Source organism: Rhinoderma darwinii, chromosome 1 (genome assembly GCF_050947455.1).
Source record: "Rhinoderma darwinii isolate aRhiDar2 chromosome 1, aRhiDar2.hap1, whole genome shotgun sequence".
NCBI classification, from domain to species: domain Eukaryota; kingdom Metazoa; phylum Chordata; class Amphibia; order Anura; family Rhinodermatidae; genus Rhinoderma; species Rhinoderma darwinii.
Window position 1 is genome coordinate 633,247,054 of NC_134687.1, and position 15,693 is coordinate 633,262,746.

Genomic DNA, 15,693 nt, shown 5'->3' on the forward strand with positions numbered 1-15,693 from the left:
TACTGTGTGTGCAATAACATGTAATATAGAAGTACAACAATTTGGGTTAATCTCCCATCACAATTTGCGCTACGTTTGCCGTAAACATCCAACAAATCCATAGGGGTCTATTCACCCGACCGATTCCAAAAGTGTATCTTTTGGCATCAGTGGGGCTGGTATAGTAAACTACGCTATTCTATGCAGAGGCATGTCCCGAAAACGTAAGCTGCACCTCATTATCTTTTTTTTTTTTAACGTAAGTGCTCATGGGCAACATTTGCCACTGAATGACTATATAGTGGCGTAAGTCGATGCCTTCTGCCAGAAATACACATTGAGAAATTCTCCTAAAATATACCTTTTGAGGGAAGGTTCAGACGTGATGTGACCAGATCCTTCCTTTCATAGAGAGAGTACAATATAGCGTCTCCCATAGTTCACCCTTCATGTCTGGCAGCCACTAGTCACTCTACAAGTAGAATACAATTGCTATACATGTCTGGAGGAGGTGGGATCACCGTGCACTTCTCACTGACATACTCCAGTATATCATCCCTGTCAGACCAGACGTGTGCTTCTAGTAATAGATGTACGGACCAGAGTGTTCTAGCTGCCAAATCTTCAAGTGCAGATTTCTAACCATTTGTTTTCCCTTTAGTCCTAACAGCAGCACAATAATGGGGTATTTCTGCCCCTGGGTTCTGATAGGTTTTTAATTTGATTGATTCAAAATTCTAACTAACTAGACCCCCTCACTATAAATGTCTAGCCGCTGCCACCTTTTGTTTATTCTAAAGACGTAAAACGGGAAGCTTGTGCTGCAGTTAGGGATAAGGAAAAACTGATTGACATTAGAAATCTTATGCCTTCCGAACAATGGAAGGGAGATTACCTGATTACTTTGGGAGTGAAATTTAGCAGTAGCCTTAAAGAGGCTCTGTCACCAGATTTTGCAGCCCCGATCTGCTATTGCAGCAGATAGGCGCTGCAATGTAGATTACAGTAACGTTTTTATTTTTAAAAAAACGAGCATTTTTGGCCAAGTTATGACCATTTTCGTATTTATGCAAATGAGGCTTGCATAAGTACAACTGGGCGTGTTGAAAAGTAAAAGTACAACTGGGCGTGTATTATGTGCGTACATCGGGGCGTGTTTACTACTTTTACTAGCTGGGCGTTCTGATGAGAAGTATCATCCACTTCTCTTCAGAACGCCCAGCTTCTGGCAGTGCAGATCTGTGACGTCACTCACAGGTCCTGCATCGTGTCGGCACCAGAGGCTACAGTTGATTCTGCAGCAGCATCAGCATTTGCAGGTAAGTAGCTACATCGACTTACCTGCAAACGCCGATGCTGCTGCAGAATCATCTGTAGCCTCTGGTGCCGGTGTCCTCACTCGTCTGACACGATGCAGGACCTGTGAGTGACGACACAGCGTGATCTCTGGAGAACACGGCTGTGTCAGCACTGCCAGAAGCTGGGCGTTGTGAAGAGAAGTGGATGACACTTCTATACACAACGCCCAGCTAGTAAAAGTAGTAAACACGCCCCGATGTACGCACATAATACACGCCCAGTTGTACTTTTACTTTTCAACACGCCCAGTTGTACTTTTGCAAGCCTCATTTGCATAAATACGAAAATGGTCATAACTTGGCCAAAAATGCTTGTTTTTTTTAAAATAAAAACGTTACTGTAATCTACATTGCAGCGCCTATCTGCTGCAATAGCAGATAGGGGTTGCAAAATCTGGTGACAGAGCCTCTTTAACAAGTCCATGTTATGGAGGAATCTGATTTGCAGATCCACTGATGACAAGACTTGGAGCTCCCCTATTCTCTTGATTGATGTTATGTAGGGCCGGAAGGAAAATCTATTTTAAGAATAGGTAATTATGTGGGACGTCTTCCAGAGGTTCAGCGGTAGAAAAGCATAAATTCTTAGGGCTAAAGCAAAGTCCCATTTTGTCACAGGTCTGAGGATGGTAGGTCTCATTCTATCAGACCCTTTCAGGGATCTTTTCACTAAGGACTTTTGCTACATTAATGCAAAACCAAGCTAAAACATTCAATAGCAGACTGCAGGCAGCAGCTTCACAGATTGCATAGGGTTAAGTAACACCCTTTGTAATCCTCCCAGTTCAATCTAAGAAGTCCCGCATAATAAATTAAACCAGAATTCTAATACAAAGCAAATAAACAGAGCAAACCGATCTATCCAAGTCCACACAGGCCAGGAAAAAAACCACAAGGTGGGAGGATCTAGACGTCCTTTTATAGGGTCAGGGGGCTCTGGTTAAAGAGGCTCTGTCACCAGATTTTGCAACCCCTATCTGCTATTGCAGCAGATAGGCGCTGCAATGTAGATTACTGTAACGTTTTTATTTTTAAAAAACGAGCATTTTTGGCCAAGTTATGACCATTTTTGTAGTTATGCAAATGAGGCTTGCAAAAGTCCAAGTGGGTGTGTTTAAAAGTAAAAGTCCAAGTGGGCGTGTATTAGGTGCGTACATCGGGGCGTTTTTAATACTTTTACTAGCTGGGCGCTCTGATGAGAAGTATCATCCACTTCTCTTCAGAACGCCCAGCTTCTGGCAGTGCAGACACAGCGTGTTCTCGAAAGATCACGCTGTGACGTCACTCACAGGTCCTGCATCGTGTCAGACGAGCGAGGATACCGGCACCAGAGGCTTCAGTTGATTCTGCAGCAGCATCGGCGTTAGCAGGTAAGTAGCTACATCGAAGTTAGGGCTAAGTCAATTGATTCACACACAATTTGCCGTATGGCAACAATCCCCTTTATTCCATCCCACTAAAACATAACTTTTATTAGCGATTTAACTGAAATCGACAAATCCAACATTTTTTCTTAAACCATGAACATCTATCTTGAGTATAGTAGCGTTGTTCTAGATCTAAGCCGAGATCCAATAGTGTTGTTATACTTTAACACATAAATGTATGATTAAGTATATGTGGCTGCAGCTCATAATATTTCATATAGACTAGATGAGTCCCTATTTAAAATTTATGAAGTCCCGATCTGTGACACTTGGCAAGTTTCGCCGATACAACGGCATCCTCGGGGGTAACAGGCTAATAATACAAACTGGGTATTTATAACCTCCGTTTACGTTACTAGGGGGATTGCCTAATTGTGGACCAATCACAGCATCCCATTTTGTTTATACCTTTTCCTAGTCTGAGCGACCGTTCTCTTGACCTATTCCCTATAGATCAAGAGAATGGGCATTCGCACAAATGCGAGTCTTATATCCTGTCCTTGTATAGAGGATATAATCGGTCAATGGATTGACTGGGAGCTACAGTCTAAAAAACATCAATCTGACTAATCCCTGCGGTTTGGACGATAAGCCAGTCCACGTAAAGCACAGAAGGAAGGCCAGGATGAAGCGTCTATGAACACGAAACAGCTGTTGTCTCGTATCCTGACATTCCCCGAACCCATGGCAATGCTTGGATTTTACCTTGATGACCAATGGAAGGAGTTGATCAGATGTTGGTCAGTGCCACACTTTTCTTATGAATGCTATTTTCATGAAGACTGGAATGTAGTGTAGAGCACCACCGATGTAATTCCCATGTCTCCAGAAGCAAAATTTGGTAAGCAGTTAGGCACTGCTTTCTTATCTCATTCTCCTCCTGTTACTGTCCACCTCGGCGTCTTCTCCCACAAACTCTATCTAGTCTTTTTCAGTACGGCTCCTATGTGTTACTGTGAGGATTACAAAACCACCTTCTGTCTTCTTCAGCTGTTGTCCTCCGTTATCAGCAGAGTATGAAAGTCTGAAAAACACGCTGCCTGGCTATACGGAAAAAAGTACAGGAGAGATCGTAAAAAAAATACTTAATAAAACGCTCAACATAAAAACTTGTAAAACGTCTTATGACAATCGCAGGTGAAGTCAGCGTGGTGCCCGACTAGTTTTGCCTTTATGGCTTTTTTCGGGGTCACTATTCCTGATTCCACTCCAGACTTTAAATGGGTAGCGTTTACGATCTACCACTCAACCACCATTACAAGTTAAAGCGTAACTAAAGGTTCAATCAACCTTTTATTTTCTAGCAGCATGTGTAATAGAGATATATTTTGTAATATACTTTTATTAATGAATTTGGGCTCCTTTTTGTGTTATATGTGTTTTAAATGGCCACTCTGACACTTTTTTTTACTACATTTTATTTCTTGTATTTCTCCTGTTGCTAGCAGAAATCCGTACACCGTTTGAATGTATCGGTGTACGGGTGGGTGGTGGCCCCATCATGACGTCAGATGTGCACGCCCCCATCGTGACGTCAGGAAGGTCCCTCTGCCTCTATACACTACACAGTTCTCTTTACTGTAACCTGCAGCAGCAGAGTGCAGGGAAGAGACTGTGATGAGCTCTGCTGCTGTCCGGACTATAGTGTGTGTGTGAGAGCCGCTTCAATAGCAGAAGCGCAGATCTGGGGCCACATACACAAGTGTCCGGATAATGAATACACATGACCTCCAGCCTGGACGTCATGTGTATTCAGAATCCTGACACTTCTGAATCTTTTCTGTGAGATTCCAGCAAGGGAAACTAAATCTCGTTTACCTCGTAATCTCACGAGATTACGCGTGGCTTGCTGGAATCTCACAGAAAAGATTCAGAAGTGTCAGGATTCTGAATACACATGACGTCCAGGCTGGAGGTCATGTGTATTCATTATCCGGACACTTGTGTATGTGGCTGCACATCGTTCTAGTAAGAACACTATGTGCTGTGTAAATGAATGTAGAAGAGTGTATGACGCTGACTGGTAACTGATTGGTCAGCGTCATACACGTAAACACGCCCAGTTAAAAACACAATACACGCCCAGTTGGACATACGAAAAAAAAACACGCCCAGTTGTCCATTTAAAACCTCATTTGCATATATATATATATATATATATATATATATATAAAATAGCTCATAACTTGGCCAAAAATGAACGTTTTTAAAAAAAAAAAACCCCGTTACTGTTATCTACATTGCAGCGCCGATCACATGCAATAGGAGATCGGGATTTGAGAATCTGGTGACAGAGCCTCTTTGAGAGGTCACCGTGAAGTGGCAATTGGGCTTATTCAGTTTGATCAGAACGTTTACTAAGAACCTAATGATCATATTTGTACATTTTTGCTTAGATACAATAGATCAATGTATAACAAGTAGACCTGCGGTCCAGGTTTTTCCTTTTCCTTTGATGTTTTTAGGACCATGTCATGTTAAGAAACTGAACATGCTTGATGCAATGACATCCAATGGATTGATTATTGAACTGGACAATTGTTTTATGAATTTTGTAAAAAAAAACTTGTAATGGTGGTTGATTACGAGATAGTGAATGCTACCCCCTTTACATTCTAGAGTGAAGTCGGGAATAGTAACCCCTGATGAAGCTGTAGGGTGACACTAGTCGCGCACCACGCTGTTTTACAAGCTTTTATCTTGTGAGTTTTATTAAGTGCCTTTTTTTTAACTTCCATCTCTCCTGTCCCTTTAAGGCTATGTTCACACGGAGTATTTTGGGGGAGGAATATCTGCCTCAAAATTCCGTTTGGAACTTTGAGGCAGATATTCCTCTCCCTGCACGCCGATTTTCGCGGCAATTATCGCGCCGTTTTTCGCCCGCGGCCATTGAGCGCCGCGGGCATAAAACAGCGAGATATACGCTTTCTCCTGCCTCCCATTGAAGTCAATGGGAGGTCGGAGGCGGAAGCGCCCGAAGATAGGGCATGTCGCTTCTTTTTCCCGCGAGGCAGTTTTACTGCTCGCGGGAAAAAGACGCCGACGCCTCCCATTGAAATCAATGGGAGGCGTTCTCAGGCCGTTTCTGCCGAGTTTTGCGACGCGGTTTCCGCGTCAAAAAACTCGGCAAAATACCCCGTGTGAACATAGCCTAAACCTCATAAAGGAGGTTTTGTAATCCTCAGAGACCCTTAGTAGCTGTACTGGAGGAAATGTGGGTTTGTGGGAGAGGAAGATGAAGTTGACAGTAACCAGAGATACTGCTGTATGTGGACTGGCTTATCCTGCACTTGTAGCTGTAGCCTCAACCTCTGGATGCAGTTAAAATGGTATACTTTGGTGAAGCAGGGAGCCATCATCTCACCATTCACTCTGGTAGACCACTTTAGGCCTGCGACTTACAAGGTGCCGGCACCTCGGCACAAGTGGCGAGGAGCACAACATTGCATTTTACGTCCTGGCAACTATAAAATTGAAGTTGTTGAGAGAGGGTCTGATATATGTGTGTATGTATATGTTTATATATATATATATATTACAGTAGTAATGTATTCAACCATTGTGTGTTTCCTACAGATGGATCCAGTAGCAGAAATCCACCCGAGAGATGTCCCAGCCCTCTGTATTCCCACGACTGTCAAGAGGAAAATCACAATGTCCCAGAGAATCATCAGGTAGATGGCGCTAAAGTCTCACCAAAATATAACCATAGAGTAATTGAGACTGGATTTGTCAAGGGCAGATCAGGTGTGAGAAATATACATAAAGCTTTAGCGGTCTTGGACTCTGGACCAGTCCCAGAACACGAGTATAAAATGCAGCAGTGCTATCTTTTGATGCTTTTGACCATGTGCCCTGGGACTGACTATTCATCTCTCTCTATCTCCTCTCTCCTCTCTCCCTCCTCATCTTCAGACATCAATGGGAGGCAGAGAAAGCGTATTTTGCGGCGTTTTATTCCCGCAGCACTCAGTGATCGCGGGCGAAAGATGGGGCAAACGGCGTGCAGGCAGATCAAAATCTGCCTCAAAATTCCATCTGGAATTTTGGGGCGGAATTTTCTGCCTGCAAACAAACTCTGTGTGAACATAGCCTAATTATGATCCAATAAGAAGTAAAATCAAGTCTGAATTAAATAGATGGAAAAATCTTCCTTTTAAAGAGGCTCTGTCACCAGATTTTGCAACCCCTATCTGCTATTGCAGCAGATCGGCGCTGCAATGTAGATTACAGTAACGTTTTTATTTTAAAAAAAACGAGCATTTTTGGCCAAGTTATGACTATTTTTGTAGTTATGCAAATGAGGCTTGCAAAAGTCCAAGTGGGTGTGTTTAAAAGTAAAAGTCCAAGTGGGCGTGTATTATGTGCGTACATCGGGGCGTTTTTAATACTTTTACTAGCTGGGCGTTCTGATGAGAAGTATCATCCACTTCTCTTCACAACGCCCAGCTTCTGGCAGTGCAGATCTGTGACGTCACTCACAGGTCCTGCATCGTGTCGGACACATCGGCACCAGAGGCTACAGTTGATTCTGCAGCAGCATCAGCGTTTGCAGGTAAGTAGCTACATCGACTTACCTGCTAACGCCGATGCTGCTGCAGAATCATCTGTAGCCTCTGGTGCCGATGTGTCCTCGCTCGTCTGACACGATGCAGGACCTGTGAGTGACGTCACAGCGTGATCTGGCAGAAGCTGGGCGTTCTGAAGAGAAGTGGATGATACTTGTCCTCAGAGCGCCCAGCTAGTAAAAGTATTAAAAACGCCCCGATGTACGCACATAATACACGCCCACTTGGACTTTTGCAAGCCTCATTTGCATAAGTACAAAAATGGTCATAACTTGGCCAAAAATGCTCGTTTTTTAAAAATAAAAACGTTACTGTAATCTACATTGCAGCGCCTATCTGCTGCAATAGCAGATAGGGGTTGCAAAATCTGGTGACAGAGCCTCTTTAAACATAAACGGCAGAATTTAACTACTGAAAATTATTAGTATTGCTAGGATTATGTATCCTATGCAAGTTCTACCCATATTAATTAAACATCGAGACATAAATATTCTTGAGCGCAGGATGTCGAAACTCGTTTAGATTAAAAATTTTACAGGAACCAAAAAAATAGAGGACTCGCTAACATAAGATATTATAACCTAGCATGTCTGCTGAGATATATTAGGGAATGAATAACACGGACGTCCTACTTTACCAACTTAAATATCGACCGAACCATGACCTACCCAACACCATAAAAGGCGGAAAATATCCAAGGATCCAAACAGCCCGGGAAAAAACCCACCGTCCAAAAGCAAGTAACTTTTTTTTTTTTTTTCTTTTTCCGTCGATAAAGCCATATGAGGGCTTGTTTTTTGCGGGACGAGTTGAAGTTTTTCACGCCACCATTTATTGTACCAGTGTTGGGAAAGTGGAAAAAAGTTTTGTGGGGTGGATTAGAAAAAAAACATTGGTTCCTCAATCTTTTGAGGGGTTGCATTTTTTTCTACCAGTCAATATGATTACGGCGATACCAAATTTATATAGTTTCTTATTTTTATGTTTTACTACTTTTACAAGGAAGAAACGAATTGTTAAAGATAAAATTTGTGTGTCCCGACTGAGCGGTATGAGGGCTTATATTTTTCAGGGTGAGCTGTTCTTTCTATTGGTATCATTGTGGGCTACGTGAGACTTTTTGATCGCTTTTTATTTCATTTTTTTGTAGGATATGAAGTTACCAAAAAACAGCGATTTTGGTGTTTTAATTAATTTTTTATGGCGGTCACCATGCGGGTTAAATAATGGTATGTTGTAATAGTTCAGGCTTTTACGGACGCCGCGATACCAATTTTGTTAATTTTTTTTTTTAATTTTTTACATTACTTTAGAGGAGAAATAGGAAAAGATTGTTGTGTTTTTTTACTTTTTAATATTTTCTTTTTTACACTACTAAAACCTTTTTATGAATTTTTGTTTTTTTTACACATTTGATTGTTGGATCGCTGGTACAATGCACTGATCTACTAATGTATTGCAGTATACTGTCCTTTTTTATAGGCTCCTATTAAGCCCTGCCATTATCAAGTTGCGAGAACAAGTTTAAAAAAATTAACTAGGAGTATGAGAATAACACCGAGATGATATTTGTGGGGGTATATTGAGGGGATATAAAAAAAATTAGGAACAGAAACCTGGAGCGCAAGCATGGAAAACAATGCCCCGGATCCCATATTCTACAAAATTATATAAAGGGTTTTTCGCCACATTGGCCAAAATGCGATTTGTATAAGGCTGATTATTATCACTGTATACGGGAATGTCCAGCAATTGGGAACGTTTGGAAAGATGCAGGTAAAATGGTTAACAAGATAAGTGGGCTAAATCCAGTGAAAAATCCTCGTCAATGCATTCTGACTACACCCAATAGGGTAACATTGAAGCTACACATTTCAATAATGCAATCCTATATTTAATACTATAGGCAGCAAAAAAAGTAATCCTGAAACAGTGGATATTAATAACATCCCCGACCTATTCCCATCTAAGGCCCCATGCACACAACCGTGACAGTAATCACGGTCCTTGATTACGGCCGGCCGCGGACAACCTTTGTGGGCCATGCTCCCATTATAAAGTATGGGAGCACGGTCCGTAAAATAAAAAATTAGGATGTCCTATGTTTTCAGGAAACTTTCTACGGCCACCTTTCCGTAAATATACGGGAAGGTGTCTGTCGGCCACAGAAATGAATGGCTCCGTAATTAGGATGAAATCTACGTCCATGTGCATGGGATCTTAGGAATATTTTTTTTTAGAAAACTTGGTTGGTGGAATTTATTTCTGATAAATAAAAAAAAAAGAGAATGATTTTCATAGGCGATGGAAGGAGCTAATAAAGGAGATGTTCTCTATAGAAGAAATGCATATAATTTTTGGATGCTGAATATTAATAATAGCTATGTAGATTTTATATGGAGACCATGGTGGGAGGATATTGGAAGGGTTGTTTTTTATTTTAGTTTTTTAAATACATATAGAAAGGGGTGATGACTGAGATGTTTTGCAATGTCAAGTTTATGTTAAATCTATAAAATGTATACAAAAAAAAATTGTAATTAGACCCAAGTTAACGGTCTTTTTTTTTTGTCTGTTTAGAGTGAAAATCTGATTGATATTAAGGTTGAGGTTAAAGAAGAAGAAGAAGAAGAAGAAGATGAAGAAGCAGAAGAGGAGGAGGACTTAATGACTGATCAGCAGTGTAAGGAGGGGGAGACTCATTAGTTATAAAGAAAAACCTGTCTTGCGGGTCACCTAGATACAACTCTCATCATCTCATCACATGTAAACAATCTATTCCGTCACTGTGTGTTTCCTACAGATGGATCCAGTAGGAGGAATCCACCAGAGAGATGTCCCAGTCCTCTGTATTCCCAGGACTGTCAAGAGGAAAATCACAATGTCCCAGAGAGTCATCAGGTAGATGAAGCTGAGCCCTATACCAGATCTATATAGGGGGGTGTGTGGAGGTTTTTGGTCCTGTGGTCATAGATTTTGGTGGTTTCTTATGTTGATCTGTTAGTGCGAAGAATCTATCTGCTGTATTGTACTGAATTGTTACATATGTGAAATCAGGGGGAAGATCTGACTAATATTAAAGCGGAGGATGAAGCAGAAGAGTGGGTGAGGGGCGATCAACCGTGTAAGAGTGAAGTGGAGGAGGAAATTCCAGGAGGTGTTACCACAGGTAAGTAATAATAGATTTAGAAAGTGAATTGGGAGGTTTCTTAAGGTGAGGTTCCTCCTTAGTTCTACATTACAGTAACACGTCAGACATTATGTTATACATAGTGCAGGAGCTGAGGGAGCTGTGACTGCACATAGAAGTTCTCTACAATGTGTTCTATGAATCCGGTCATGCACTAGGCTTGGCGTCACTTTTTTGGGGTCACCAGCTGCAATTAACAGCTGAGATCTGAGAAAACTCAGTTTAACCAGTTACGTGTATGCAATGCTGATTAATGCTGATAGGGGGCTCACTTTCAGAGTCTTTCCTTGCATTTTCTTTTTTTTGCCCCAGAATACGACCAGATGTTACATGAAAGTCTACAATCAAATTTGAATTGCACTAAAAGAACTAATAATTATTTCTGTTTGTGGCGTCTTTCTGGGCTTTTGGTGCGTTTTTTTGCGTCCATGACATCCTTTTCAAAAAGCATCATGCTTCTCTATAGGACGTGGAAACACCAGAAAAAAAACCTGTTACAAATGTATAAGTGAAAAAAACCAAAAGAGGATAGAAAAAAAACGCACTTGAAAAAAAAATTCTGGTGTGTTTTTTTTATTTTTATAAGACATAAAAAAAGTAAAAAAGAACGGTGTAAAAGGCCTAAGGGTGAATCCACACACGCGGCAGATTTGTTGCAGTTGTATCTGTGCTTGTATCTGTGCTTGTATCTGTGCTTGTATCTGTGCTTGTATCTGTGCTTGGATATCTGCAAGCCTCATCCAAATAAAGAATGAGTCTTGCAGATGTCCATGCACAGATACAACCCTATTTAACCCCTTCAGGACACAGCCTGTTTTGGCCTTCAGGACGCAGCCAATTTTTTCAAATCTGACATGTTTCACTTTATGTGGTAATAACTTCGGAATGCTTTTACCTATCCAAGCGATTCTGAGATTGTTTTCTCGTGAGACATTGGACTTTATGTTACTGGCAAAATTTGCTCGATACATTAAGTATTTAATTGTGAAAAACACCAAAATTTAGCGAAAAATTGCAAAAATTTGCATTTTTCTAAATTTATATGTATCTGCTTGTAAGACAGATGGTAATACCACACAAAATTGTTGCTAATTAACATCCCCCACATGTCTACTTTAGATTGGCATTGTTTTTTGAACATCCTTTTATTTTTCTATGACATCACAAGGCTTAGAACTTTAGCAGCAATTTCTCACATTTTCAAGAAAATTTCAAAAGGCTATTTTTACAGGGGCCAGTTCAGTTGTGAAGTGGATTTTAGGGCCTTATATATTAGAAACCCTCGATAAGTCACCCCATTTTAAAAACTTCACCCCTCAAAGTATTCAAAACAGCATTTAGAAAGTTTCTTAACCATTTAGATGTTTCACAGGAATTAAGGCAAAGTAGATGTGAAATTTTCAAATTTCTTTTTTTTTTTTGCAGAAATTAATTTTTCATCTATTTTTTTTGTAACACAGAAAGTTTTACCAGAGAAACGCAACTCAATATCTATTGCCCAGATTCTGAAGTTTTTAGAAATACCCCACATGTGGCCCTAGTGCACTTATTGACTGCAGCACCAGCCTCAGAAGCAAAAGAGCACCTAGAGGATTTTGGGGCCTTCTTTTTTTATTAGAAAATATTTTAGGCACCATGTCGGGTCTGAAAGGCTCTTGCGGCGCCAAAACAGTGGAAATCCCCCAAAAGTGACCCCATTTCGGAAACTATACCCCTTGAGGAAATTATCTAGGGGTATAGTGAGCATTTTGACCCCGCAGGTTTTTTGGAGAAATTATTGGAAGTAGGCCGTGAAAATGAAAATCTACATTCTTTCAAAGAAAATGTAGGTTTAGCTAATTTTTTCTAATTTCTACAAGGGCTAAAAGGAGAAAATGCACCACTACATTTGTAAAGCAATTTCTCCCGATTAAAACAGTACCCCACATGTGGTAATAAACGGTTGTTTGGACACACGGCAGGGCTTAGAAGGGAAAGAGCGACATTTGGTTTTTGCAGCTCAAATTTAGCAGGAATGGTTTGCGGAGACCACGTCGCATTTGCAAAGCCCCTAAGGGACCAAAACAGTGAAAACACCAAAAAAGTGACTCCATTTAGGAAACTACACCCCTTGAAGAATCCATCTAGGGGTGTAGTGAGCATTTTGAACCCACAGGGGTTTCATAGATTTTATTAGAATTGGGCAGTGAATATAAAAAAAATACTTTTTTTTCAATAAGACGTAGCTTTAGCTCAAAATTTTTCATTTTCTCAACAAGTAAAGGAATAAAAAAAAAAACAACATTTGTAAAGCAACTTCTCTGGAGTACTGACATACCCCATTTGTGGTCATAAACTGCTGTTTGGGCACACGGCAAGGATCTGAAGAGAAGGAGCGCCATTTGGCTTTTAAAGCACAGATTTTGCTGGATTGGTTTCTTGACACCATGTCACTATTGCAAAGCTCCTAAGGTGTCAGTACAGTGGAAACTCCCCAAAAGTGATTCCATTCACAAAACTACACCCCTTGAGGAATTCATCTAGGGGTGTAGTGAGCATTTTGACCCCACAGGTGTTTCATAGATTTTATTAGAATTGGGCAGTGAAAATTAAAAAAAAATCCTTTTTCTTCAATAAGACGTAGTTTTAGCTGAAAATGTTTCATTTTCTCAACAAATAAATGAAAAAAAGCACCACAACACTTGTAAAGCAACTTCTCCTGTGTACGGCAATACCACATATGTGGTCATAAACTGCTGTTTGGGCACACAGTAGGGCTCAGAAGGGAAGGAGCGCCATTTGGCTTTTGGAGTACAGATTTTGCTGGATTGGTTTCTGGGTGCTATATCGCATTTGCAAAGTCCCTGTGGGACCAAAACAGTGGATCCCCCCCAGAAGTGACCCCATTTTTGAAACTACACCCCTCAAGGTATTCACTTAGGGGTGTAGTGAGCATATTAACACCACAGGTGATTGGCAGAAATTGGTGTGCACTCGATGTTGCAGAGTGAAAATGGGATTTTTTTCTATAGATATGCCAATATGTGGCACCCAGCTTGTGCCACTGGAGACGCACACCCCAAAAATTGTTAAAAGGGTTCTCCCGGGTATGGCGATGCCATATATGTGGAAGTAAACGGCTGTTTGGGCACACTGTAGGGTTCAGAAGGGAGGTAGCGCAATTTGGCTTTTGGAGTGTGGATTTTGCTTGTAGTAGTCTTGTATTGAGTCTTACTGGTGTTTCCGTTTATAATGTAGGGTATATGTAAGCCGGGCGGAGTATATAAGGGGCATAGTCAGGTGGTATAATAATGGGGTAAACAAAAACAATAAAATAATCCATAGATGTGTGTTACGCTGTGACACAATCCTTTCTGCACAGGCCGGTGTCGCACTGATAAACTGTGTCCTTTCTTATCCCCCTTTTGGTCCACACTCCGCACCTTTGCAGTTTGAGGAATTTTGCTGAGAAGTGTTGTCCTGGTATAATACGGGCACCCTCACTTCCAGCAGATATGTTTGGGCCCTCCCCTTCCTGGTTCCCTAATTTTAGGGGCCTTGATAATTCGCCACTTGAAACAGAAGAAATGTTTCCCTCGGGCCGGCACAACTGCATATTTTTATTTCCTGGCTTATTGGAGCCTTAACTAATTTTATTTTTTCATAGACGTAGCGGTATGAGGGCTGTTTTTTTTTTTTTTGCGGGACGAGCTGTTGCTTTTATTGGTACCATTTTGGGGTACATGCAACTTTTTGATCACATGTTATCCTTTTTTTTTTTTTGGAGGCAAGGTGACCAAAAAACAGAAATTCTGACATTTTTAAAATTCTTTTTATACAGCGTTCACCACGCGTTATAAATTACACGTTACCTTTATTCTGCGGGTCAGTCCGATTCCGGCGATACCTAATTTATAGAACTTTTTTATGTTTTACAACTTTTTGCACAATAAAATAACCTTTGTAAAGAGAATGGATTTTTTCTGTCGCCAAGTTGTGAGAGCCATAACGGTTTTAATTTTTTCGTTGACGGAGCTCTGAGGGCTTATTTTTAGCGAGACGAGTTATAGTTTTTATAGATACCATTTTTGGGTACATGCGACTTTTTGATCACTTTTTATTTCAATTTTTGGAAGACAAAGTGACCAAAAAATAGCAATTATGTCAGTATTTTTTAGTTTTTTTTTTACGGCGTTCACTGTGCGGAATAAATAACATAATATTTTTATAGTTACGGTCATTACGGTCGCAGCGATACCAAATATGTATGGCTTTATTATTTTTTTCAATAATAAATGACTTGATAAAGGAAAAAGGGCGATTGTGTTTTGTGTTATTATTTGAAACTTTTATTGTATTTTTACAACTTTTATTTTTACTTTTTTTACACTTTTCTTTAGTCCCACTGGGGGACTTGAAGGTCCAACTGTTTGTTTGATGTTCTAATACATTGCACTACCCATGTAGTGCAATGTATTAGAACTGTCAGTTGTTCACTGACAGCAAGCCGATCAGGCTCCGCCTCCGGGCGGGGCCTAATCGGCTAACGTAATGGCAGATAGGAAGCCTTTGTTAGGCTTCCATTTGTCATCGCAATCGCCCCCCCCCCCCCCCGCAACAATCGGCCCCCGCAATCGCGTCGCGGGGTGCCGATGTTGCTATAAGAACTTAAATGCGGCGGTCACTATTGACTGCCGCAATTAAGGGGTTAATCGGTTCGGATCACCGCTGTGATCCGACCCGATGTTTTCCCCCAGTACTAAGGCTGCTAGTAGCAGCCTGTACTGGGAGATGCCGGGCTGCGGGGAGCGTCTGTGTGCTCTGTTGGGAGCACACGTGGATTAACGGGCTGCAGGCACAACGACCAGCTCTGCAACCTGTTAATCTACGTGGTGTGGTCGTGAAGGGGTTAAAGAGGCTCTGTCACCAGATTTTGCAACCCCTATCTGCTATTGCAGCAGATAGGCGCTGCAATGTAGATTACAGGAACGTTTTTATTTTTAAAAATGAGCATTTTTGGCCAAGTTATGACCATTTTTGTATTTATGCAAATGAGGCTTGCAAAAGTCCAACTGGGCGTGTTTAAAAGTAAAAGTACAACTGGGCGTGTATTATGTGCGTACATCGGGGCGTTTTTACTTCTTTTACTAGCTGGGCGTTCTGACGAGAAGTATCATCCACTGCTCTTCAGA

General features: G+C 41.0%; 1 protein-coding gene across 2 annotated transcripts in view; it reads left to right on the forward strand.

Annotated features, from left to right (window-relative positions):
* LOC142662188 (uncharacterized) overlaps nt 1–15,693 on the forward strand; it is a 69,564-nt gene that overhangs the window by 41,228 nt on the left and 12,643 nt on the right. For both annotated transcript variants that reach the window (XM_075840262.1, XM_075840355.1), the window contains 4 exons: nt 6,341–6,438; nt 9,913–10,015; nt 10,136–10,233; nt 10,390–10,501. In XM_075840262.1, coding sequence (XP_075696377.1) covers nt 6,341–6,438; nt 9,913–10,015; nt 10,136–10,233; nt 10,390–10,501 — 411 coding nt within the window. The remainder of the gene's footprint in view (nt 1–6,340; nt 6,439–9,912; nt 10,016–10,135; nt 10,234–10,389; nt 10,502–15,693) is intronic.